This window comes from Siniperca chuatsi, linkage group LG1 (assembly GCF_020085105.1).
Source record: "Siniperca chuatsi isolate FFG_IHB_CAS linkage group LG1, ASM2008510v1, whole genome shotgun sequence".
Lineage (NCBI taxonomy): Eukaryota > Metazoa > Chordata > Actinopteri > Centrarchiformes > Sinipercidae > Siniperca > Siniperca chuatsi.
The window spans coordinates 18,203,637-18,231,038 of NC_058042.1; the positions used below are offsets into that span (position 1 = coordinate 18,203,637).

At 40.1% G+C, this 27,402-nt stretch overlaps 1 protein-coding gene and 2 long non-coding RNA genes across 11 annotated transcripts in view; 2 read left to right on the plus strand and 1 right to left on the minus strand.

Annotated features, from left to right (window-relative positions):
* Window positions 1-2,015: 2,015 nt before the first annotated feature.
* tcf12 (transcription factor 12) overlaps window positions 2,016-27,402 on the minus strand; it is an 87,211-nt gene continuing 61,824 nt past the window's right edge. For 2 of the 9 annotated variants that reach the window (XM_044191410.1, XM_044191453.1), the window contains 9 exons: window positions 17,102-17,246; window positions 13,110-13,183; window positions 10,737-10,808; window positions 10,037-10,228; window positions 6,911-7,022; window positions 6,632-6,794; window positions 6,275-6,504; window positions 5,561-5,714; window positions 2,016-4,896 (listed from right to left, as the gene is read on the minus strand). In XM_044191410.1, the coding sequence (XP_044047345.1) occupies window positions 5,572-5,714; window positions 6,275-6,504; window positions 6,632-6,794; window positions 6,911-7,022; window positions 10,037-10,228; window positions 10,737-10,808; window positions 13,110-13,183; window positions 17,102-17,246 (1,131 nt within the window). In that variant the 3' untranslated portion in view covers window positions 2,016-4,896; window positions 5,561-5,571. Of the gene's footprint in view, window positions 4,897-5,560; window positions 5,715-6,274; window positions 6,520-6,631; window positions 6,795-6,910; window positions 7,026-10,036; window positions 10,229-10,736; window positions 10,809-13,109; window positions 13,184-17,101; window positions 17,247-27,402 lie in introns of all 9 variants that reach the window. The other 7 variants (XM_044191393.1, XM_044191383.1, XM_044191400.1 and 4 more) reach the window with 7 other exon arrangements.
* LOC122874002 lies at window positions 19,152-19,752 on the plus strand. The gene is made up of 2 exons (XR_006377552.1): window positions 19,152-19,429; window positions 19,658-19,752. It is a non-coding gene; the product is annotated as an uncharacterized LOC122874002 (long non-coding RNA).
* LOC122874004 lies at window positions 25,745-26,352 on the plus strand. Its single transcript, XR_006377553.1, has 2 exons — window positions 25,745-26,028; window positions 26,258-26,352. It is a non-coding gene; the product is annotated as an uncharacterized LOC122874004 (long non-coding RNA).

Sequence of the window (27,402 nt, forward strand, 5' to 3'; positions counted from 1 at the left end):
CAGCTGGGACCTCTGGGCATGCTCAGTACACAGCTCAGTCTTATCCTGATTATAAGAAGGACTGCAGGCTTTCCAGTGGCAACCCAACCTAACTGACATGCACCAGAGATCTTTTCCATTGTGGATTTTTTTTTACAGGAAAAAAATGTTGGGAACGTTTCTGTGAATTTAACTGGCTCTGCACCATTGTGACAGGAAAAAGTCACCACTGAAGACAATGTGGTGGAGAAATGACTTAACTCTGTTAAGTTGTTTAAGTTTCCACATTAGTAACATGATTTCTAACAGTAATGGGACAGCTTACAGAAATGAGGTTTCATCCCTGGTGTGCAGCCAAAAACTTGGTAGTAGTCATGGACTGAACAGCCATAGCAGCCATCTACCTCTGGTCATAAACGGTCAGGAAATCCAACAGGTGGAGAACTACAAATTCTTTGGTGTAACAATTTCCTCTTCTTTAAAGTGTGAGGTCAACACTACAACAGAACTGAAGAAAGCTCAGCAAAGACGTTTCTTTTCAAGACAGAAGAAAACGTTCTCCATATTAGGAGGGCATGATGCAATTTAATCCCTCTGGGATCGAGAGCATCCCCACCTTCGGATTAACTGTGTGGTGTAGAAACACCTCAGTGCATGACAGGAAACGTCTGGACAAAGTGGTGCCGTCCCCTGTTGAAATCTACACCATTAGACTATGGACACAAGATTATAGAAGGATTCCTCTCATCGTGATAACCATCTTTCTAACTTCCTCCTGTCTTTTAAAAGACAGAAAATATCAGAACTGGGTTCAGCAGCAGCACACAGCACTCCTCCACACAGATATTATACTAAATGCAACAGCACAGTAAACAAAATATTATAGGAAACCATCAAAGAAAGCCTGAGATGCAGGTTCTATTTTCCTGAAGCAGAGCTGTTCTATTGTTCTGATTTAAATTGCTTTACTAATTTGACTGTATTTTAATGAAATGTTACTGTAGCCTTGGCATGCTGTGCAGCTGTAATATGAAGGAAAAATTAAACAAAAACTAAAAGGTAACACTTTATATTATGGGCCTGTCATATTCTAATGATTTTGTAGTAATTTTCAGGAAGTTTCCTGGAAAGCACTATGTAATTTGGTGCAAATTACAGGGGAAATAGGAATGTGCTTGAAAGAAAAGCTCAATTTAAGAAGCATGTTTAGTGCAGCATGCATCCTGAAAGTAGCAGAGTGGCGGATGATCTTACTGTTCAGAGCAGGAGGAGCAGCAGGCTCTTTGGTCGAGCTTCAAGGATGTGAGCCAAGGACTTTCTGTCAGCTGGCCCAGGAGCCATGACAGGAAATCAGCCTTCAGACATGGTGGTCCCACTCCTACAGAAAACATGCACACCCACCACCACCAGCAGCAGCAGCCCAACACTCTCACACATTCTGTTTCCCTGCAGAGAATATTGAAAGATGACAGTCATGATTTACATTGCATCCCTGAGCCCACCACAGGCAGAACAGCAGTCAGCAGTTTTCCACCAAGTGTCACCTCTTTCAGAAAACTGAACTGGGATCAGACCTCTTGGGACGTGATGAGCACTCTCTTGCTTCTGCATCTGCACGAGGATAATTCTGTGCAGATGGACGGGGTCTGAGATTTACAGCACAACAGTCCTCCAGGTTTAGAGCAGCATTTTCACAACACTTTTGGGATTCATTAACTTCAGTCACAGCACAAGTAGCAGATTGAGAGCTGCTGTCTACAGAAAGCCACTTCCACCAGAAGCATTTATTAGAGAACACCGTTTAGGTTTGTACTTTTCATGATGGCTGCATCAATTCTGTTCCTGAACTCTACTTTCTGTTTATCTATTTGTTTTTTCTTCTGCATTTACATGATGCATAGACACTCTATGTGTTCTTAATATTAATTTTTCCTTTTTGCTGAAATGGCTTTCATACAGGACCTGCCTCTAGCTCTATTTCTTCATCCAGCGTAAAATGTAAAAAAAAAAAAAAAAAAGCAGGACCACAGCACATGTACAGTACGCTGCTATCACACTTTATTAAAAATAGAAACATATATTCATAGCACTTTTCATACAGTCTACAATGGTCCACTGGTATTATTTTCAGAAATTAGATACATACTATAAAACACTCATTTGGCCTAAATCCACTGTAGAAATGTCTCTAAAAAAAAACAAACAAAAAAAACAAAAACAGTAAGGAAGTCTAAATGAATCCCCATGTTTCTGAGCTCATCCTACTTCACCCTTCCTGTGCCTTTTCATAAAATAAAACTTTATGGACAGGAGAAAATGTAAATATGGAGAAGAAACAAACAAATGTGTTTGCTCAGTGAGAGAAATAAATGCACATACAATTGAGTTTAAAAAAAGATGGCACATTTATTGCAACATAAATGTTATATACATTGTGTTTTTCTGTTGAAAAAGACAGAAAATTCAAATTCTCGTTGCCGCATTTTTTTGATGTGCATCGACAATACCTTTTCATTTGACACAAAAACAAATCTTTTACCAATCAACAACGGAGACTGAAGGATAAAATGGAGGTCGCACTTTTGGGAATCTGGAGCTCGTACGAAGCCATTTTAAGCACTATGAGCAACAATTCAGCTACTGTACGTTCTTGTGATGCCATTTGTAAATTTCCTGTAATAATGGACAGGTTATTGTAAATAACCGTACATTTTACTATCTAATATAGTAAAATAAAGTAAGAAACTTTTTACTCAAAACTTTTGCTTTCAAAAATCTAGAAAGAGTAATATTTAGAATTCAAGAAATATTCTTACAGTATTATTGTATAAAAGACTAACTACAGTGAAAAATAAGCCAAATGTTTTTTTTCCTTTTGATTTTCTTTTTTTTTCTCCATATATTATACAAGGGAAAGCATCTGGGAATACAGTAAAGTCTAACTTGGCAAACAGAGGAGCAAAGAAATATAGGAAAAACAGGAAATTTTAAAAAATGACGGAAAGAGAGCAGGAAGTGGCAAACATTATACCTTCAATCAAAGTCTGCCAACATGAATACAAGCTCATGAATACTGAAATGAAGAACAAGGCCACATTCAGTCAGAGAATACACAAAAACTGTTTAGTTTTTTTCTGACTAAAACAAAGTTGTTAAATCATAAATCTTTAATGTAAACTCTTGGTGTGGCATCTTTTATTCTAATTTAAGTCCCTTTTTTGTACAGAATAATCATTCTGAATGTGGCAGCCTTGTTTATGGTGTAGATAATGACAGAAGACAATATACAAAGAAACAAATGGAATATAAAGCAAGTCGAAAGACCAAAGACTTAATAAAAGGAGAAATGTAATGCATGCACACTGATAGGGAAAACAAAATAATGCCATGACCAATGTCTTGAAACATAAAAGAAAATCCTGTCAACTGTTTTTGTTCATTATTGTGCTACAGTTCTATGATATCCAACAAAATCCATGAAATATCTAGTCTGGTTTGTTGTACTGAGTATATCATGGCTTAGAAAAAAATAACTTAGATGTTCTCTCCGCTGACTGAAACTGGACATTATAATGCTGGAAGCCTAAAGAAATGACTTGTTACAACACAAATAAGCATAACTAAATTTTACTCACAATAACTGCATTTGTAATGTCTTGAGATATGAACAGAAAGAAAATTAAGTGATGTGTTCATCAGGCCAGGAGAATGTGTGGTCGTCGTTTGTTTTTTTTTTTTTTTTTTTTTAACTTCATCAAGCAATCTCTGATTAGCTGGTGGTGTGAAAATGACAAAAAAGAGACGCCACTTCTGTGCTGACGTCAGGAGCATGTCACTGTCAGGAGGCTAAACAAAGACAAGAATCTGCAAAAATATGTCACCGCTTACATTTAACACTATATGGCTAAGGAGCCGAAGGGCGACAAAGTGCCCTTTTCCTTTAGTTAAGACACTAAACAATATGCAGGGAATGCTAAGGTTTGCAAATAGTTTGCTCTCTGTATTTTCACTGCTCACTAACGAGGGGAGGAAAAAAAACAACTAAATCTGAGCTTTCAGTAAACCTAGAGTTTGCCATTCGTCTGTCACCTTTGTAGACAATGTTGTTGATGCTAATGTAGTCGGGCCTATTATTCCTCTGGTCAGTAGCAGAGAAGCTGATCTAAGCTACACAAAAACAAACATAGGTAGTTTTGGTTACACGTGTGGCCAGTGGCAGAATGAATAAAATATAAATATAAATAATATATCCTCTTTTTTTTTTTAAAAACACGGGGCGCTTATGTCTTCATTTCTAACAGCTAATAATAATTTGCATTTGGGTATAAATATCATTCTAAACTGGCCAATAAATTAATCTTCTCAGTGCCCAAATATATCCCCTCATCTCGGCCTCACCAAAGATTTACCAGAGTGGAGTGCTCAGTTTTAATGGTGACACTGGCAAACTATAGATCAACTGAAAAGCCACATACTTCTCTTTGAACTGACTTTCCCTTTAGACATACACTTTATAGCTCAATAACATAATAAATAGAAAAAAAAAGAAACAGACAAACAAAAACAATTTGCTGTTACAATGCATTCGTCAATTCAGTTTAGGCACAAGGCAATTTCCACATACGGTTGGAGGAGATTGCGAAGTCTCTGATTGTTCAGAAGCAACACACTTCTTGCAGACAGCAATATGTGCTGAAGGTTTTTCTTTCTGGGGAGAAATTTGCAGATGGAAACTGGTCACAGGGAGCTGGATGCTCGGCTCCTCTTCAATCTTAGGACTGGATTGTGTTAGTCTCGTAGTTTTGCTTCAAGTGGTGTGTCTCCTCTGATTGGTATCACAAACCGTGAGTCCTGTCTGTCACTGGGAAGCAAGGTCACCGACTCAAGCGGGACAGAAATGATCTGGATCACTGTGATCTGGAGAGAGGAAGGGAGAAACACACTAATCGGAGGTGTAGATCAATACACACAGGGTACAAAACAACATCTATTTATATTTTAGGTTCAAGATTGTAAAAAATGGTTGATTTTAAAGTGCTATTGCTACTGTTTCACATATTTATGAAAAATTCTCATTCCAATGAGGTGAATAGAGCTGAAACAACTAGTGAATTAATCCATTGGTCCATCAATATAAATTAACCTGCAATAATTGATTTATCGCTAAAGTCATTTATCATGTAACAATGGCAAACATCACGTAGTTCTAGCTTCTCCAATGTGAAGACTTGCTGCTTTTATTGGTTTATATCATTGTAAATGGAATATCTTTGGGTTGGTCAGAAAAAACTAACAATTTGAAGACGACACCTTAGAATTTAGGAAATCGCGATGGACATTTTTCGCCATTTTACAGAGTGAATAAATGAGGAAATAAAATCCAAAATGTAAAACAGATAAAAATACATAAAATAATTAAAAAATAATTACAACAAATTCCAGTTGTTCAAAAAACTTGTTTTAAGAAGAGATAAAAGAAGATACTGACATTGCTTAAATCCTAAGATTATTGACTACAACAATCCTCAGATTAATCAATATTAAAAATAACTGTTAGTTGCAGAGCTAGAGGTGAGAGTACCTGGCTGCTACTCAGAGGTGGCCCATAGGGTTAGATGTGTCAGTCAGGCCTGGATGGACCCCTGTGTGGGCTTGTTGGGTGTCACCGGAGCCACCAGACACTTTTTCCTCCTCCCTTCTCTTAAGGCAGGCTGCTTTGGGGTTCAAGTTCCGCTCTGTAGGTTCACAGAGACAGGAATCAGACTTTTCTGCCACTTTTTTCTCATTTCTTTGAACAAAAATAGTGAGAGCTTTGATCTGTTCATTTTCTTTTTATCATACCACATCATAAGTACAAAAAGTAATATGAAGATCCAGCATTTCAGTGAGTGAACGAAGCATTAAGAGGCATTATCTTGATGCAATTATTGGCTTCAGCATCATTACTAATTTAAATATCTATACATATAATACTACAGCATTGACCACAGTTATCTTGAGCAGCCTCCCAGCAGTTTCTCTACTGGTGTTGTGATATTTTGGCTGAGTATGCATATTTGGCAGCTCTCTAAGTGAAATAACGCCCTATAAATCAGAGTGCAGCTCTGTTTACTGCAGTTCTCCTTTTTATAACTCTATATTTACAGTATCCTCTCTGGATGTGACACTAAAATGAAATTACCGCCTGCATGAATGTTATGTTAAAACATTTAGCATTTTAAAGAATCAGTATTGATTTGATGTGATGTAGCATTGACATTTCAGTCATTGCAACAATGCAAGGGTAGACTCTGACCTCTGACTTGCTGCTCCAAGTTAAGTATGACGGCCACAGCCTGATGGAGGATGAGCAGTTTAGTCTGGGGCTTCTCGCTTTTCAGGTGCAGCTGGCACATGCGGCCCAGCTCCTTGAAGGCCTCGTTGATGTCTCGCACCCTTAGGCGTTCACGGGCATTATTAGCCATCCTCCTCTCGCGCTCACGCTCTGCCTTCTGCTCCGGATTCAGGTCCTCATCTTCAGTGATACTGTGGGAGAAAGAACTGCTTTACTGTTAAAGGCACACAACAAAAAACAAACAGACGTTGAAACTAAAAAGAATAGAAGTCTCCCTCTCTCTCTGGCTGAAAATAAAAATATGTAAGTCTAAGTTACCTCGTGCGTGTCCCTGCTCTGGGTGTCCTCATATCTCTTCTGTCGCTGTCATCATCTGACTTGTCATCGGTGGAGAGGTTGTCATGCATCTCATCCTTGTCCTGTTTCTCCACCTTCAGCTCCAGGGTGGCGGGCAACTGGCCAGCCAGGGCTGAAGTAAGACCTGTAGTAGACAATGTAAATGTAAACGTAACACATTATACATAAACTGCGCCATGTCTATATCATTTTGAGTCAGCCATGTAATGAGTTAATAAGACTAAATGGGGTGCATCTGACCTCTGAATGCTTCCAGTTGGTGGTTGAGTTCCGTGGTGGATGTGGAGCCGGTGCTGGGCAGGCCTCCGTGGCTGTTGTTCAGGCTGGAAGCATCGTCAGCGTGGGCACCACCCTGCTGCAACACAAGCAGGAAGGACATTGTCAGGAAAGGAAGCAGACATTCTCTGGAGACAATACATAAAACAATACTTTTGAGCAAGAGGAGAGAGCTTGATAAGAGCCTAAAATGAAGGAATAAACTTCAGGTGCCATGGCAGGTAGATATGGTTTAAAAAAAAAGAATTATATACATACATACATACACACATATATATATATATTATTATAATTCAATACCGCAGACAAGCAAATGTACATGGTATGATAACTGTCAATTTTCATACCAAGGTATACTATGAAACCCTAATAGAAAGATTTAACTAATCAAATGAAAAGCTATTTTTTGTAACCAGAGCAAAGTTCAGGGTCATTCAAGTCTGTCATTCCCAACACTGGGGGGTGCTTTGGTGATTTGCTTCACAGTAGTATGTTGTAGAATGCATAACCAATGGTGAAAACACAAAATAAAAGCCACCTGTGCAACAACACATACATTATGAAAACCTCTTTATTTGTCCCTGTTTGTTACTGCTGCAACATTCTCAGGCTTAACTCTCTGTAACCACAACTAAGACCACGTCTGTTTCTCATGTCTAAAATGAGACAAATCCCTCTGTGTTCCTTGTTATTTTGTCCATATTCATAACATAAAAATGTTCAACTCCCACCGTGTTGTACCAAAGTCCCTCCTTCCTGTGGTTTACCACATGTTCTTGAGCTATTTGATTTCCCCTCTGAGAACCAGAGGAAGGCGGGGAAATCGTCACTGAGGAGGTATCCCCCCCTTTTCTTATGGAATGTGATCCCCAGTCACTGTTGGCCTCTGTTAACCCCGCCACCCTGAGACCCTCCCCTTCCTCAGCGCTACGCTAATCTTTGCTGTGCTCTCAACAGGTGTCCAAACAACTCTTTGTCTGGAGGAGGAGGAGGGAAGCCGCAGCTCTGGCAAGAAAAGAACGCTGCCATTTTCATGGCTGGGCCTGATTACCATACAGCTGAGGACCTCTATTTGGGTGGAGGCCGCGGGTTCAGACACACGTTTCCAACGATTCAGATTTCCTGGGTTGTTAAAAAGAAGTGATGAAAAGGGGGTGGAAGGGGGTAGACGGTGGGGTGTCAGCCGGAGTAAAAAGCCTGTGGCTGTGCCGTGCCGAGGCTGGTGAGCTCTGTCTGAGGGGACCTCTTCCCACACAGGAAGTGCTGCATTACTGCAGACACAGTATGTTCTATCTCACAGTCGCTGTCGGTCAACATCACTGCCACAACCCAGCTCTCTGTAACAAATACATCAAACTGAGCTCTTCTGACAACCACAGAAAAATTCTTGTTAGGGGACAAACAAGCTACTCTGAAAGACTTCAGTATCAGAAACACCCAAAACAGAGCCTTACAACAAACAAAAAACTTTAACTGTATCTAAGATAAATTAATGTTGGCAAAGAAGACTTGAGTCCACAGACCAGAGAGGGACATAAAAAATCCTGATAAGAAGTTGGACCAAAATAAAGCGCCGCTTTGATGATCATGCCAACAAAACACAAGTGAAATGTTTTTGGTGAAAAATAAACTCTAAAATGTCAGTCGAAATGAAAACATGAAATAAATCTTTTCATTCTCCCTTTCTGTTTCACTAAATTTCAAATGGGCATCAGAAGAAAATATTTTTATTTAATATGTGAGTTTGTGAGTGTGGGGATAAGCTGTATGCATGTGTGTGTTTCATGTCAGCTGGATCTCTGAGGTTGGGTTAACAGGAAAAATGTAACAGTACTAGAGCTGAAACAATTAGTTGATTAATTGATCAGTTGATTGACAGAATAATAATTGGCAGCTGTTTTATCGTTTACGTCACTTCACAAGCAAAAATGCCAAACATCCTCTAGTTCCAGTTTCCCAATTGTAGGATTTGCTGCTTTTCTTTGTCTAGTGTGATAGTGAACTGAATATTTTGGGGGTTTGGACAAAACAAGCAATATAAAGACATTATCTTAGGCTTTAGGAAATTGTAAGGGGCATTTTTCACTAATTTCTGACATTTTACAGAAAGCGACTAATTGATAATGAAAATAATTGTTGGTTGCAGCCTTAAAAAGTAGAAATATACTACTTTTTTCATTAATATTCATTAAAAACCTTATAAATATTTTAATGGAATCAATTCTGTTAAATTACAAACTTACTAAATTTGTGTCTTTATCTAGAAACAGTTGTATGGCTTCTGGAAAACCAGATGGATCTCTGGTCTTGATCTGATCAAGGACCAGACCAGGACTGATATTAATCATAAAACACATTGTTGAATGTGTTTATGTTGAATTGTCTATGACTTCCATCATTTGCATCCAGAATCTTTCCAGATAAGTAATCTGAACTACTTAGAACTAATTCACTATAAACATAATAAATTAATATTAAAATAAAATAAATAAAGTCTTTTTTCTCCTGTGTGTGACCCAAATTATTTCCATACACCTCCGGATTACAGTTAGACGAGTCGCCCCGTTTTCATTTCCACTGCAGATATGTTTAAATCTCTTGGCTCTTTAAAATGAAATACCTCAGATGGAGGATGGGTGAACACGTCATCATTTATACTGAGACCTGCGTTCCCATGTTTCTCAAAAAGTTTACATTTTAACTCCAAAAGGAGTGCAACACACAAACACTTCCTACACCAAAGCACAACTTCACTCCATTATGCCTGTTTTTCTCATTTCTCTTTTGCCCTTGTGTATACAGCCGCTCTCAAGAGGAGGGTGAGCAATAGGCCAGCCATTACACTTATGGAAAATATGTCAGGATAAATTCAACTGGTCATGTGTGGAAAATGTCTACTTTTTACTCATGGCAGAGGACCTGTTTCGAACAGGTGGACAAGGGTTCTTGTCTTCTGAAGTTTGACAAGTTTGAGAAGTTTGATATCATATAGGAATACACCAAAGAAATATGTTTTCTCCTTCACTTTATGCAATAATCCTGAATACATATAAAATCTAAGATCTAAATACTTATGTGAAGTTCTCATACCATTGCTGCTGCCCGACTTGGAACCAATGCAGAGGCAGGGAAGTTTGCTCCAATGGCTGCTATTGGCCCATTTTGTGCCTGTCCCAGCAGACTGTTTATGTCGCTGGGCAGACTGGCGGTGGAGCCCACTGCATGGTTTCTCAGAACAAGGATTGCATCATCCAGTCTGTCCAGACGATCTTCCATTCGAGACTGGGGGGACCACAGAGATTGAAGAGTGAAGGGTTAGGGAGAGGGAGAAGAGAGGAAAAGAAGTACAGAGCAGCTTAGTATAAGCACATTAGGACAAAAATTGAAAACACTGATTGTATGGTGTGGACTTGAAAAGAAACAAAAAAACATCTGAAACATAAGATAAAGGAGGCAATTCAAATGCAGGATCAATTGAGCCGTTTCAGCTTGAGTTGTAAAAGTCAACAAATGGCTTCATTTATGGTTAAACTGAAAAACGGATGCACAACAGCCACTTGGAGTCCTTCAACAATTAATTTAGAATTTAACATCTGCACCTAAGCTGATTACTGCAAGCTGGAATGGATAAAAAGACAACATAACATGACAATATGGCAACAAAGGCAATAAAAATGAAACTGCATGCCACTGTGAGGAATGTGGACTGCAGGCCAAACTTGTGAGAGAAAACAAAATGAGCAAAGACGTATGCAACACGTAATGAGTAAAGGCTCCTTTCGAAGAGTACCTCGCAGACATCCTTTAAGAAAGACATGGCATCCTGGAGATGCTCATGTAACTGCTGATGAACTCTGTTTTTCTGGCAAAGTCAAATAAGAATAAGACAGGATTATGAAAAAAGATCGATATCTATAAATACTAGAAACACACTGTGGAGAGAGATTGTTTTTGTAAAGACACACAGACAAGAAGAGCAGGATTTGGAAGGAAGCACACAGCTGCTGACCATTCACTTTGTAAAGATGAAAATGTTCATTGTTTGCACATTTAATAACCCCTTCTACAGTATTGGTCTTTTCTCAATTTCTTTGGGTTTGTAGGAGGTGTTACACAAAGTTCACATCCTCCACTTCATATTAAATAAAATGAACAAAAGTTTCTTTATGCCGTTGGCTTACAGATTTTGTGTTTTTTTATTTCTCTATTTGAATAAATACCACTGTTAAAACGCTGCCTTCTCCATTGTCCAATATTACCCTTGAGTGATACAATTATAATGCATAATATTACTTTGCACTGTTATATTCATTCTACCCAGCTGTGCCTTTCTCTATACCCAAGTGATATGAAGCAACGGGCCACTTTAGAGGAATGTTTTGTGGATTGTCAAAGGCAGCTATGAAGTCATAACATAATACAAAATGCTGTTGGCGGCCCACTAACCATATTCACTCACAAGATGAGTCATTTTGACTGTAACCTAATCCTCAACTCGCATGTTTAGACAGTTGTTCATTGCTTGTTTCCAGAACTAATGGGGCTTTCCAAATTCTCAGGTATTTTTTCTTTTTTTGGCATTTCTGCTTTATTGGATAGTAGAGAGACAGGAAAGGCAGGGGCGAGAGAGAGAGGGGATTACATGCAGCAAAGGGCCTGGGCCGGATTCAAGCCCAGGCCGCTGCAGTAAAGACCCAGCCTTAATAATGGTACACGCTCTACCAGGTGAGCTACCGGGGTGCCCAACTTCCCAAGTAGTTTTTGAGGCAACTACCAGGGAACTTAATGAATTCATTTCAACACACTCTTGAACAAATCCTGAGAATATGCAATCATTTGAACTCTCCTTCACTGCCTGCCAGTGGAATAATTTACTCATTAAAAACTGTAATGGAATCTTTTTAAGTAAAAGTAATAGTTTAAGCATTCTTAAGGCTACGATTTTACAGCTTAGATTAGAAAAATATGCAGTGATAAGTGGTTTTATGGCCCCACGCATCCAAAAGTTGTACCAGTACTAGCTAAAAGATAATGCTCACTGCAGTTTACAGTAAATAAATGTTTTTTTCCTATTGAAAATTCTCAGTCTAAAAATGTTATTTGCCACCGTCAAAAGCTGCTACCTTTTACTCCACTGCAGGTCTACCTTCCCTCCTACAAGTCAAAGAAACTAGTTTTAACAATTACAAGATATAACATTAAATATATAAAAATATAAAACTGTAATGCTGCGTTTATGTTATACATCATGTCAAACACGACATGAATTGAATTCACATTACTTTTATTAGCTGCTAATGTTCAAGTTATCTGATATCATTCACTTTTTTAGCTTCACTTGTTTACGCTCACTTATCTCTGGTGGCCACGAAGTCACAAAACAATGCTGGAGGCAGAGTGGGAGGAAACATCTACATGGTGATGTTCGATATCCTCTTCACACAACTGTATAAAACAACAAAAGCCTATATGGGTTTCAAGATGTTTGGCAAACCAGCAGCAGGCCAGTAAGCAGCTTTTTACTGTGGCAAACACATCTGTGGCACAATAATGTCAATGAGAAAATACTTTTAAACAACACTTTTAAAAACATAATTTTTGAGCCTTGTTTGGACTTAGACCATGGTCTGTATGTTTGTTTGTTTTTTGACGATTTTGAGCAAACACTGTTTTGTATTATTTGTCTTTATTGTTACATTTCTATTTATCATGAAAAGATGTTTGTACTTCTGTTATAATAAGTGTTCTATAATTCAACACTTTGACCTATAATAAACCTCCCAGCAGAAAATGTAAATGCATAACATGTGCATCAGGTAGTAGGCTGGATGAAAGCTGATCTGTAGCTCTGGTCGCATGGCAGCGAAGGAATCCTGGAGAAGTGGTTCACCAAACAGCTGCCACCCCCACACCAGCCTCCTTAACTAAACCCATCCCCCAACTGTCATCCCAGTCCTGGCCCACGGAGTAGAGGACAGATGGCATTCCCCATGGGACAGGTATTGTTCAGTTTGGTTATCCCTCTACCCCCACCTTCCTCAGCAAAACATTTGTCAGACAAGAATCTCCCTGTAAAGCTCAGCCCTTGATGGGTTACTTATATAAAGCAAGCATCCATCATATCCCATGCTCACTGGAGGACGGAGGAGGAGAGGGAGCTTACCAGTGAGTGAAGGGAGTTCTCATAATTCGGAGAGGAGGGGGTCTGTCCACTCGGGCGGGGCCACTGGTTAGCACCTGATGAGAGAGAAAGAGATGTAGCGGAGGTCAGCGTTAGCAGTCCTCTGATTAAGTTTTATATCAACACGGTTGATAGCTGTATCCTGCTCCACTGGGTACACCAATACAAAAACTAAATGACACGCAGTCATAACACACTGACTCCCTGGTTGTCTGGTTTTGTGTTGTTCTATATGGGATATTTTTTACTTTTAGGGCTCAACTGCATCACTTCCTGATGGCTGGACTGCATCCTGACACACAAGCCGGCGGAGGGTTCGTCTAATACCCACTTCCACCCTGAAATGTGGGCTCAATCTTGCACATTAATAAGCATAGCTATGAGAGGCTGGAGAACAATATGAGCACTGACTGATCGGAGTTTAGACACTAGTTTTCCTTCACATTTCCTCTTTTCTGGAAACGTTTGAGTCTCTAGAAACACATCAGAGTGATCAAAAATGCAGTGTGGTTGAACAGTGTTTCGGCACATGGCCTTCATCAAGATGAGTTTTTGATGATGGAAATATGCCAAACATCTGGGTTCAATCCCGTTCATATTCTTCCACTTCATTTGCTAGTGTTGCCGAGTTAACTTACTATTTAGTTTCTTGTCAGTCAAACACCTATTTGACTGGTGTTGTAGTGGCAGTACAGTCAGTTTTTCTTCATGTATTTTACAGCATACACAGCAGAAACATCTGAGTACCATTGTTTAATTTACGCTAATCTGTCCTATAAAGCCAAATCTACTATGGCACTTTCCATCTTTTCATTCCAAATGAAAAATCATGCATTTTAATCAAGTAATCTAAATATGGAGAAACTTAAGATACTCTGCACTAGAGAGTACAATTTACCTTTGGCTGGAAGAAGTTCACAGTGGATTTTGTACATTTATTTGAGCCAAAACATTCTGCAGGCCAATACAGGAAAGCAAATCAAGCTGATTTGATCTGCTGTAAATTAGTGCAAAAGGAAAAAGGAATCCACATCTGCTCATCACATTTCCAGTTCCAGCACAACATTTCTTTTTTTTCTCTTTTTCTGAAGCACAATCATCCAAGTAACCTGCCTTGTGCAACAGGAGGCAATGCATTATAAAATCAAATAACCTTAATGGACTTTGACGATGGAGACTTTGTTTTGGTTATCTATCATTTAGGGTGAATCTAAAAACTCATTTTGGGTTCTGTTCTGCACTTCTTATAATAGCAAGGCAATGAAAATGCAGACGAGGATGAGGAGAATCATTTATAGCGAAGGGGCCTGGGGAATGCTGACTGGGATCAAATTTTATTAATTTTTAATTTAAAGAGTAATTCAAAGCTACAAAGTGTAGAATGGCATTCTGAGTCCTAATCTGTGAGTAGACTGATGCAATATTTTTACTCCTAATTGTTCAGTGTTTGTTTTTACAAAACAAGGCCTATGTGGCCAGAGCAAACGCATAATAAACAACTGAACTTGACAGAGATAGAGAGCAAGCACTTAATGTATATTTTTGACAAACTAAAGAAAAATCACACCTCCCTTAAGCTCAGGAAACTGTTTGAAGTTTTTCCATTAATTCATTCCAACAAAATGTCTCACTAAACGTCTGTGGTCTTCTGTACTTGAGTTTTTATATTTCTTTACACTCACAGCCTCCGAAAAAAATCTGACTTTAATTAACAGACTATTAAAAATGACTTTGGAAGATGAAATGAAAAAGCCTATGTTCTGCTTCAGCTTTCTCCCAGGTGAGTGAGACAGGAACTCCGCGTGAGCCTCTGGTGGCTGGCGGCTATGAAAAATTAGCCTGGGGCTCTGGTCCCTGCGTGCACCAGAGAGGGCTAATTGAACAAACCAGTCTTGAGTAATGTTGCAGTATATTGGTGTAATCCTAATGATGAATGGATTTTCAACAGCGAGCCAAATTCTGTGCCAATTTCAAAGTATCGTTCTTTTTCTAACCCTAGAAGCGTGATAAGGGTGAATAATTAGTGAAACGATATCCATTTCCTACAATCCCAGATGTATTCATTTTGAAGTATGTTTTTATTTCTTACATATATGAATTCCATTAATAAAAATAAACACTGAACTTGTATACTTTTATTAAATTGGAGTTTTCTATCATAACAACTTAAATCACTGATAAGAATATCTAGTAACATCATGTCATAGTATGACAGCATCTGTTTTTCTGAACATGTTACATGAGAAACTAGACTATAAATGACACTGTAATGCTGCCAGGTGTGGCATGCTGTACTGTAAATATGTCAAGAGGGGGGATCTCCCTGTGTGAGGCTGTCATAGTCCTCCTAATCAGCTGAGTCACAGCCACCCTCCTTCACCCACTGGCAGATAAATTAGGCCTTTTGCAGCCTGGTCTGAGTCTGTGTGTGTGTGTGTGTTGGGGGGAACAGCTGTCCATGGGGCAGGGCAACAGCTGAGGGTGAGGGGGGCATACGTAGAGACAGCTGTCGCCACTCCATTACCCCACATGACACAACTGCCCGCTAAAACAACACACTGGGCTTTCCCTTACTGTCCCCCCCATTCGCTTTCCATTACTCTCTGGCCTCTGTCAACATGTCTGACTATCCATAGTCTTTTTATACACATCTCTTTTTACTGTACTTACAAACCCAGTATATTACAAACAGGAACCTCCTTTAGGTCTCTCTCCACTGTATGGGTTGGAAGACGGGCTACATATTGTTTTTAAACTACTTTCCTGTTTTTGTTCTCTGCATTTGTTGCCCAATATAAATACAATTCAGAGGGAGGCTTGTCTGTCCATCCTCAAAAATCAAGCTGACATAAACACCCAAAAGCGCCAAGTACTTGTTTGTAAAAAAAAAAAAAAAAGGATTATGTTACAATAAATCTACTCCCTAAAATTGTGTCTTATTACAAAGTAGGGCGAGTGCCATGGGCCACTATTATAAGCAATAAAAACTTGGATAACAGATCCACAAAAAAAGAAAAAAAAGAAAAGCTTTTTAAAAATGTCATTGAAGACCCACTTCAAACTTTATCATTACAAGATTTTCAAATCCTTAAGCACCCTAAAAGCCACAGCCCCAGTCTTTTTCATTTACAATGTCATTCCAGGGCTTGTCATTAAAACTTCATTTTCGTCACTTAAAAAAAAAAGAAGAAAAGAAGTCAAAACTTAAATGTTAATCTGAAAGTACTTGTCAGCTAGATCTAAATTTATGAACACGAACAAAGACCCTCCTAAAAAGCTGAGAGCCAAAACTGGTCTGTGATATCACCGGGAGTCTATGTGGAGCAGCTCTGTTGTTGGCCATGTGTTGGACACTTGACCAGCAAGTCAGGTACTGTTTTAAGGTGCAGGTGTCTTGTTAAGGTCAGAATAAACTTGCAATACTGATTTCATGCTAGTAACTAAATATGGTTCAAAGCATCTCTTCTCTTTGCTTGAGATTAATGTTTGTTCCCAGATACTGTAAATACATTTACATTTGTTTTCATGGCTGTGCAGCCGTATCTCAGACTAAGCTAAGCTTTGCTTTAGAAAGCATTAATGTAAAAATGGCATTAACTGCCCTGGCATAGATAAAGCATGGAGAATGAGTAGAGAATGATTGGAGCTCCTTCACCACTAAAAGGGGTATTAAATTAAGTTTTAAGGAAACTTCACACTTCACTCTGCTTATGCTTTAATTAATCCAACCAATGCACTACACAGTAAAAGTAATTAAATTAATTTAATTCATATTCATGAAAGCCTCTTAATTAGCTTGGCTATTCCAGGTCAAAGCCTAACATAATCTGATGTGTTTCTGTCACAAGCTCTTTGCCAATAAAAAGCTTTTATAAAGTAGTTTCAGTGAAGTACATGTTCTATTCTACAGTTAGTATCTGGTGTAGGTGTATAGGAGGTGCATATAAGATTAAAATCCAACACTGGTGCTCTACCTGGCCTTCCAGACGGGGTGCTGGCAGCAGTCACCACGGTACCTGCTGAGGCAGCACCTGCTGTGGCTGTCAGAGGTGAAGGAGAACCCACCGGTGTCGAAGGGTTGGATGGAAAACTACTGCTAGTGTGGTCAGGTGAGTAAATCTGAGGAAAGGAAGAGATAGAGAGAGAAAAGTGAGATTCATCATTAATGCACCATCAGCAGTCCGAAATAAAAATAAAATATATATCACTGGTCGCTGTTTCTTTATATTTTTTACAGCTGTTACCTTCTTCAAGCCAAAAATGTATCATCAGTTATGGGGATACGTCATAAAAATGCATAGACATGAGCTGTTACCATCTGCTCAGAGCACGACTATAACAAAATTAACCATAAACAATATTCACTTTGATGTCTTGTGCCTGTGTCTTGCTCTGTATCCACTTCTGTAAATCAGTCAATCGTGGGTGAAGATTAACACCAAAAGACAAATACTGTATATCTGAATAGAACCATAACCTCTTCCACTCCACCACTCCCTACCAAGGATCTAAGGATCTTTAGAGGGAGATAGCAGGTTAACGGTATATGTCACATATAAGTGGTATACATTATCTGAAAGCTGAGTTCTTGAAGATTAATTTGTCAGCACTGTGTGTCAAGCTTTTCTAGTCATACATGCTCAATTATGTCTCATAAGTTGTTGCAGCAATTTTTGGGTTGTTACCATTTGTTACACAGATTTTGTGCATAATTTAACCATTTTTGACCACTCAAAAATTGATAAAAATTGTCAAAAAACTCTCCAAAATACCACATTAAGGCACCAAGACCTCGAGGAATACCACAGAAAAATTCATGCTGTTTTTTGGTATCAAACACTTTTGACATTTGGAGATTTCTGTAAGAATTACATTTTTCTGCAATTAGATGTTGAGCACTTATTAACCCCCTTATTGTCAATATACCTAGGGAAGCCATACATCCTCTGAATGTCCTAGGTCTCTAGTTTGTGGTTGTAAAGTTTCTTCAGGCTGTGATTATCCTATTCAATTTATGCAGTTCCAATACTGTTTAGGGACCCCAGTACACAGAAATTTTCAAATACATAATTTTTAGAATAGGCGAAAATAAAACATTTATACTGCATGAAAGAAACTGCATATTTTTTGCCCAAAACTGCATGGGATTAGCATGAAGTGGACATGTCTGTAAAGACCCATAGAACCAATTTTCATTCAGATATCTTGAGGTGAGAGGTCAAGGGACCCCTTTGAAAATGGTCATGCCCGTTTTTCTGTTGCCAAAGTTTTGTCTAACTTTGGAGCATTATTTAACCCCCTTCCCGACGAGCTAGCATGACATTGTTGGTACCAATGGATGCCTTAGGTTATCTAGTTTCATATGATAGTAACATTACCATTGCCATTATCTTCACTCTAGCTTTAAAACTGAGCTCGCTACAACCTCTGAAAGACAGTAATGTTGGCCAAGGACACCAGCGTCCTAGCGGAGTTTAAGAGGTTAATTCTTTTAATCAATGTTGAATCTAAACTTTTAAAAACTGGACTGGATTTTCTTGTTAGTCTTTTTAATTCAAGTCAACATTAAGTGTGAATTTATTAAAAAAAAGTTATAAACATTAGTATTTTACATGTAACACATTAGTACTGCACTGACACTTTTCTTGGCAAAATATCTGTGGCTGGATATGTTTGTCAAATTATACTTACTTTACTTATTTTCTGATACATCTATGTATGAACGCTACAAAATATTAACTCTCCAGCTCATTATAGTTTTGGTTGCTGTTTGTGTGCCAGCTTGAGTGTTTTATTGCACCAACACTGAATTCAAACTGGAAGTAAATGCAAGTTCAGTTTTCCAAATTTCAAATTCAAATTTACTGATCACACCAATTCAGAACACAAATCTCACCCCACATAAACTACACACACACACATATATATATATATATATATATATATATATATATATATAAAAATCATGTGTTGTGTAGTGTTACAGAGCAGGAAAAAGAGAAATATATCTAAAATGGATGTTCTGTCTTTGTTGCCTCTGTCAGAGGTTGTGCATAATTTGTGATGGACATTCGCATGTATAAACATTATATTTTTATGATTGCTTAATATTCTTTATAAGTTTTATTTTATCTGCCGCTATTATGCAAGTTCCTATGTGAGGACTTTTATTTTGACGTGCTTCCACGAGCACCGCACATTGGGTAACAGGAAATAGCGAGCTTATGGTGTAGCAAACGCTTAACATGTTTTTGTTGCATCTGATTTGATCATCCTTCTAAACCCTGTCGAAAGCGATGGCTGTAAGTTTATTTGGATCAGCCATCTGTTTAATATATGTTGCAAGAGTTTAACGTGACATAATCAAAGATGTTTATGTTTTTGGCGATCGGTGCTAACGTGATGTATTGATAATGCTTCTAACCCAAGTTAGCAATGTATCTATATACATATCACTTTTGCACTGTTAATAAGCGTCATTTCATTTTGATTGTAATAATTTCTCCTTGTTTCTTTTATTTAATTTACAGTTTTACTCGGTTCAGTGGCTGTTGAGATTGCCTGTGTAAACCACACAATGGAATATTAAAGGAGCAAGGCGCTCATACCCTGGCTCTTGAACAGAGTTTGGCTTGCTGTTTATTTATATTTCACGCTTGGAAAGCAAAACATATGAAGAGAACAGTATAGTAAAAAGCCATGGATCAGCGGGTGCAAGAGGAATATGCAGATGCAAACATACAAACTGAAGAGAATGGAGGAAAAGAAAAAGCATCTTCAGAGGTCAGTTCTAAACGATCTTCATCTTCCTCCAAGTGTTCAGTTGCCAGCGCTGCTGCTAAAGCTAGAGCCTCTGCAGAAGCGGCTCGTGCCAAGATGGTGTTTGCAAAAGACAGCTTGAAATGAAAAGGAGAAAGCCAGGCTGGAACAGGAAAGAGCTATGGTGGAAGCGAGTTTAGAAGCGTTGGAAATTGAAAAAGAAGCTGCAGCCACTCTGGCAGAAGCTGAAGCATTAGAGACAGCAGCAGCAGCAATGGAACGCGATGATGGTTGCAGTGAGAGAAGCACACTTTCATCACATGTGATTTCAATGAGAACAGAGGAATATGTAAAACACCAAACTCAGGTGAGCTCTGACTTTTCCACCCTACCTCTAAATATATCTTCAGCCGGTGTAAAGGAATCGACTCCACGTTTGATCAATACGTCTCAGAGCATGAGTGCTGCATATGACAGTGATACAGTTCATGAAAAGAGCAGAATATGTGATAGTACAGGTCTGCAGAGCACAAGATATCCAGATTACCTGTATAATCTGCCTCGTCCGATACCGAATACTGCATCTAAAGCATCTCAACGGCAAGACCCTGCTTCACAAAAGTATGCAGTCCATTCAGATACACAACATTTCTCTCAAAGCCAAGTTGAGCCTATGTTAGACTTTGCTAAATTCTTGGCACGTAGAGAGCTTATCACCACAGGACTTACCAAGTTTGACGATAACCCAGAGAACTTTAGAGCCTGGGAGTCTTCATTTGTTAATGCCACACAAGACTTGCAGCTCTCAGCTGGCGAAGAGTTAGACTTATTAGTCAAGTGGCTGGGGAAGGAATCGTCAGATCACGTGAGAAGGATTCGAGCTGTATATGTTACTAATCCTCAAGCTGCTCTCCAACTTTCTTGGGTGAGACTTCAAGAATGTTATGCCACTCCAGAAGTGATAGAAAGTGCCTTATTTAAGCGACTGGATAATTTTCCACGTCTATCTCCGAAAGACAATGTGAAACTCAGGAGCTTGCAGACCTGCTCATGGAGATACTTGCAGCGAAAGGAGACACGTGCTTAGCTGGACTAGCTTATCTCGATACCCCTCGTGGCATTAATCCTATAGTGGAGAAGTTACCAGGAAGTCTGCAGGAGAAATGGCTGTTCGCTGGCTCGCGTTTCAAGGAAGAGAACAAGGTCAGTTTTCCTCCATTCTCGTTCTTCACTCATTTTATTTGCAGTGAAGCTAAAACCAGGAATGATCCAAGTTTCAAGCTTTCAAGCAGTAGCCATACAGTCATCAGAAGTGAAAGACCGCTGTATAAATATGGTGCTAGCAGAGTTCCTGTGTCAGTACACAAGACAGATGTGTCTGATAATGATGAGTCAAATTCAGCAAACTTGTTGAAGTACTGCCCTATTCACAACAAATCACATCCCCTGACAAAATGCAGAGCCTTTAGGAAAAGATCATTGATTGAACATAAGAACCTCCTGAAAGAACATAAAAGATGTTTCAAGTGTTGTTCTCCGAATCATGTAGCCAGAGAATGTCTCGCGATCCTCAAATGTGTCGAGTGTGATTCTGATAGACATTGCACAGTCATGCATCCAGACATAGCTCCGCCTCGCTCAACACCTCAGATGCAAGAACCAGACACAGAACAGCAGGACAATGCTACCCTAGAGGTAACTTCAAAGTGTACAGAAGTTTGTGGAGAACATGCTCCAATGCGATCCTGTGCGAAAATGTGCTTGGTGCGTGTATTTCCTCATGAGCAACGGAACGAGCTATTAAGGTGTATGCCATAATTGATGACCAGAGCAACCGCTCGCTGGCCAAAGGAGAGTTCTTTGAGCTGTTTGAAATTCAGAGTGACCCCTCTCCATATTTGCTGAGAACATGTGCTGGTTCCATAGAAACGTCAGGAAGGAAAGCAGTCGGCTTCCAAATAGAGACACTGGATGGTAAAACATGTCTAGATCTCCCACCATTGATTGAGTGTAACGAGATAATGAGCAATAGATGTGAAATACCTACACCAGAGGTAGCCCTTGCTCATTCACACTTGAAACGTGTGGCACAGTTCATCCCGGTTAGATCCTGATGCTCAGATCTTAATATTGTTGGGAAGAGACATGATCCGTGTACACAAAGCAAGACAACAAATCAATGGGCCTCACAATGCACCCTTTGCTCAGCGATTAGATTTAGGCTGGGTGATTGTAGGTGATGTCTGCATTGACAAAGCTCATAAGCCGATGGTGAGTGTCTATAAAACTAACATCCTAGAGAATGGTCGCCCATCTCTTCTCACTCCATGCCAAAGCCACATCAAAGTGAAAGAGAAATTGTGCCATGGCGGGGAGCATAAGTCTGTTGTTTTTCCCCATTCGTTCAATCACGCCACTCATTGCATGCTAGTCGAAGATGAACTTGGGCTCAAAGTATTTGAGAGAACCAAAAATGATAACAAACCTGCCATGTCCTTCGAGGATGAGAACTTCTTGAAGATCATGCAAGCAGAGTTCCACCAAGATGAACAGAAAAACTGGGTCGCTCCTTTGCCGTTCAAGTCACCCAGACCATTACTGCCAAATAATCGTGAACATGCTTTGTCTCGTCTTAATTCTTTGCGGACGCACGCTGAGTAGAAACCCTGAGATGAAGGAACAGTTTTCTGCCTTCATGGAGAAGCTCTTCCAGAACCATCATGCGGAAAGAGGAACACCTATTCACGAGGATGAAGAATGTTGGTACTTACCCATCTTCGGAGTGTATCATCCGCAAAAAACCAGGACAGATTCGAGTGGTGTTTGATTCCAGCGCACAACACCACGGTATTTCTCTGAACAATGTGCTCCTCTCAGGCCCTGACCTGAACAACTCCCTATTGGGTGTGCTGCTACGGTTCAGGAAAGATCTTGTTGCAATTATGGCAGACATCCAACAGATGTTCTATGGTTTCCTGGTGAAAGAACACCACAGAAACTATTTGCGATTTCTCTGGTACAGCAACAACGACTTGAACAAGGAAGTGGTAGAATACCGTATGAGGGTACATGTGTTCGGGAACAGCCCTTCGCCAGCAGTAGCGATATACGGTCTGCGGTTAGCTGCACAGCAAGGTGAGCAAGAGTATGGTGCTGATACTTTGCACTTTGTCAACAGACATTTCTCGTGGACGACGGGCTGATGTCCTTTCCCACAGAAGTCAAAGCAATTGACTTGCTCAAACGCACCCAAGAATCACTTTCCAAGTCGAACCTCAAGCTCCACAAAATAGCCTCAAACAGTTTCGAGGTGATGCAAGCGTTCCCACCAGAAGATCTCGCTTCCGACCTTCAAGATCTGAATTTTGGAAATGAGAGTTGGCCCACACAAAGAAGCCTGGGTTTATACTGGGATATAAAAACTGATACTTTCACTTTCAAAGTCGCAGCTAATGACCAGCCCTACACTCATCGTGGAGTACTCTCTGTCGTGAATAGCCTCTTTGACCCTTTGGGCTTTGTGGCACCAGTGACAATCCAGGGCAGAGCACTGGTACGTGAGCTGACCAAAGGAGTACATAACTGGGACGAGGTCCTTCTTGAAGAGAAGAGAAGCCAGTGGGAAGAATGGAAAACCTCACTTCAAAAGCTAAGTGACCTTCATATCACACGCACATACGTACACCATTCGCTCTCCAACACATCATACACTGAGTTGTGTGTCTTTTCAGACGCCTCAAGCTGGGCCATAGGGGCAGTGGCTTACCTCCGAGCTCAGACTGATAAAGGCGAGGTCAAAGTGGGATTTGTGTTGGGCAAGGCAAAGCTCTCACCACGTCCCGAGCCTTCTATCCCTCGCCTGGAGCTGTGTGGAGCAGTGCTGGCTGTAGAGATGGCTGAACACATTCTCGACGAGCTAGACCATAAGCCTAATGCAGTGAAATTCTACTGCGACAGCAAAGTGGTCCTGGGATATATCTACAATCAGTCCAGACGTTTTTCGTTTATGTGCACAACCGTGTTCAGCGGATACGTCAGTCAACTTCTCCAGAACAGTGGAGTTATGTGCCTACAGTTCAGAATCCAGCTGACCTGGCGACAAGATCTGTGAGTGCATCAGGGCTAAATGACACTATATGGTTCACAGGACCCAGCTTCCTCTACGAACCGCCCCAAAGTGCAACAGTGTGAGTTCTTCGAACTGATGAATCCTGAGATGGATGCAGAAGTCAGACCTTGTGTAGCTAGCTTCACTACTCGCGTGAGAGAAGCCTCTTCTCAGAACGTTTTCAGCGCTTTTCTATCTGGGAATCTTTGGTAAGAGCTGTTTCCTCTCTGATTCATCAAGCACGTTCTCACATGTCAAGTTCAGTCAGCACATGCCATACGTGCAGAGGATGGCATCAGTGCAGCGAAGCGCATACACCCGAAGAACAGACAGCAGCAAAGAGACTAATACTTCTACATGTCCAAAGAGACCTATATCCAGAGGAGTATTCTGCTCTGCAGAAGGATCAACAAGTTTCCCGTTCAAGCACGCTGTGGAATCTCGACCCCTACATCGATGACGGTCTCTTGAGGGTTGGAGGACGTCTGAAACACTCTTCTCTTGAGTCAGAGGTGAAAAATCCCATCATCCTCCCAAAGCAAAGTCATGTCGCCAAGCTGTTGGTGAATCACTACCACTCCAAAGTGCACCATCAAGGCAGACTATTCACAGAAGGAGCAATCCGACTGGCTGGCTTGTGGATTGTAGGAGGGAAAAGACTGATAAACTCCATCCTTCAGGATTGTGTGACGTGCCGCAGACTTAGAGGAAAACTGGAAGTTCAAAAGATGGCAGATCTTCCGCCTGAACGCCTCAGTACATCTCCTCCATTTACATACGTGGGGTTAGATGTTTTGGTCCATGGACAGTTGTCACTCGGCGCACCAGAGGTGGTGTGGCTGAAAACAAGAGGTGGGCTATACTCTTCACGTGTATGAGTACAAGAGCAGTACACATAGAAGTCATTGAGTCTATGAACACTGTCAGCTGCATTAACGCTCTGCGAAGGTTTTTTTGCTGTGAGGGGACCAGCAAAGCAGCTCAGATCGGACAGAGGGACCAACTTTGTCGGAGCTAGCCAAGAACTAGGCATGCAGCCAACAAAGGAAAACCAGACTAGTCTTCTGAAATACCTCCATGAGAATGGCTGTACGTGGGAATTCAATCCTCCACACGCCTCCCACATGGGAGGAGCATGGGAACGCATGATCGGCGTAACCCGCAAGATTCTAGACGGTATGCTGTTGCAGAAGAAACATGCTCACTTGACTCATGAGGTACTTTGCACCTTGATGGCAGAGGTGTCAGCAATCATAAATGCTAGGCCTCTGGTTCCTGTCTCATCGGATCCATATTCTCCATGCATACTCACTCCTGCAATGCTTTTAACCCAAAAGCCAGGAGTACCCACCCAAAGTGAGACCTATGCTGAAAAGACCTCCTGAGATGTCAGTGGAGGCGAGTGCAGGCATTGGCCAACGAGTTCTGGAGCCGGTGGCGAAAAGAATACATCAGTACACTCCAACCCCGACGCAAGTGGCATGAGAATCAACGAAACCTGCATGTTGGAGATGTTGTGCTGTTGAAGCAAGCCCAGTCCTCAAGGAACGATTGGCCTTTGGGCTTAATCACATCCGTCTTCCCAAGCAGTGACGGAAGGGTCCGCAAGGTAGAGGTTAAGACAATCTTAAGTGGTAATGTGAAAACATTCCTACGACCAATTTCTGATTTGATCTTACTGCTAGCTAAAGACGACTAAGTAAAACTAAAAACAGACTATTATAATGGCAGTAATAATGCCAGGCGGGAGTGTTCTGTCTTTGTTGCCTCTGTCAGAGGTTGTGCATAATTTGTGATGGACATTCGCATGTATAAACATTATATTTTTATGATTGCTTAATATTCTTTATAAGTTTTATTTTATCTGCCGCTATTATGCAAGTTCCTATGTGAGGACTTTTATTTTGACGTGCTTCCACGAGCACCGCACATTGGGTAACAGGAAATAGCGAGCTTATGGTGTAGCAAGCGCTTAACATGTTTTTGTTGCATCTGATTTGATCATCCTTCTAAACCCTGTCGAAAGCGATGGCTGTAAGTTTATTTGGATCAGCCATCTGTTTAATATATGTTGCAAGAGTTTAACGTGACATAATCAAAGATGTTTATGTTTTTGGCGATCGGTGCTAACGTGATGTATTGATAATGCTTCTAACCCAAGTTAGCAATGTATCTATATACATATCACTTTTTGCACTGTTAATAAGCGTCATTTCATTTTGATTGTAATAATTTCTCCTTGTTTCTTTTATTTAATTTACAGTTTTACTCGGTTCAGTGGCTGTTGAGATTGCCTGTGTAAACCACACAATGGAATATTAAAGGAGCAAGGCGCTCATACCCTGGCTCTTGAACAGAGTTTGGCTTGCTGTTTATTTATATTTCACGCTTGGAAAGCAAAACATATGAAGAGAACAGTATAATGGACATGTCTTAAAGATTAAATAAGCATGAAAAAGTGTAACAGGTTGAATTTCGGTCACATTCTGAAGATGACCTGTAGCCCAGAGGTCGGTGTTGTACCAGCTCCAATTAAAATACAACAGAATTTTCTGTTTTTGAAATGAAATGACTCATATCCTAATAGTTACTCGTAAAACTTAGCAGTTTTACAGGGGAAAGGTTTTTTTTCACTTGTATAAAGACTCAGTGCTCGTACAAATCACTCCAGTTATTATTCCTCTGTGGCTCCAAAACAGTTCAGACGCCCAACCTGGAAACCCTGTTAAGCAAACAACAATAAATCTAAAGGGCTACATTTCAGCCTGCACCAGATATTATATTGTGAACCATATATCAAAATCTAGTATGATTCAACTGATGTTTATTTTTACATGTTTCTAAACTCTCTGAAGAGGGCAACTAGAGTGAATGCCTTGGTTTTCTGGTTTTATGCCACAAGTGAATGCAAGTCAATGCATCCTCTGCTTGGTTACACTGAGGTCACTGAGTTTTAGGATGACATGTCAATCACAAGGGAACCAGGAGATTACCTCTTCAGAACTTCCACAGGGATTTCATTTGTTTAAACAAATGCTGGATTAAAGCACAAACACATCCCTGATTTTTTTTCTCCCTGTAATAAGAGGATATTGTGCCATAATGGAACATGTCTCAGAGAACTCAGGGTATTAACGGTGGATCCTGACTAATTAGCAGAGAAAAAAAACAGCAGATCCACAGAGATTTCTCCTCCAAGTTAAGATCAAATTGAGCTTGCAGGAAACCGTCTGACTTCTGTGGGGATGATAGAACGCACTCATTATTAATAATCTCCTTATTCAATCTTGATCTCTGGGCTTTAGTTTTTCAATCAACTTGGAGTATCAGGATAGAGGTTTCACTAAAGTGAGTCAGAATGTGGAGGAGCAGGGATCTGCCATTGTTTATAAAGGGAGGAAGGGCTAT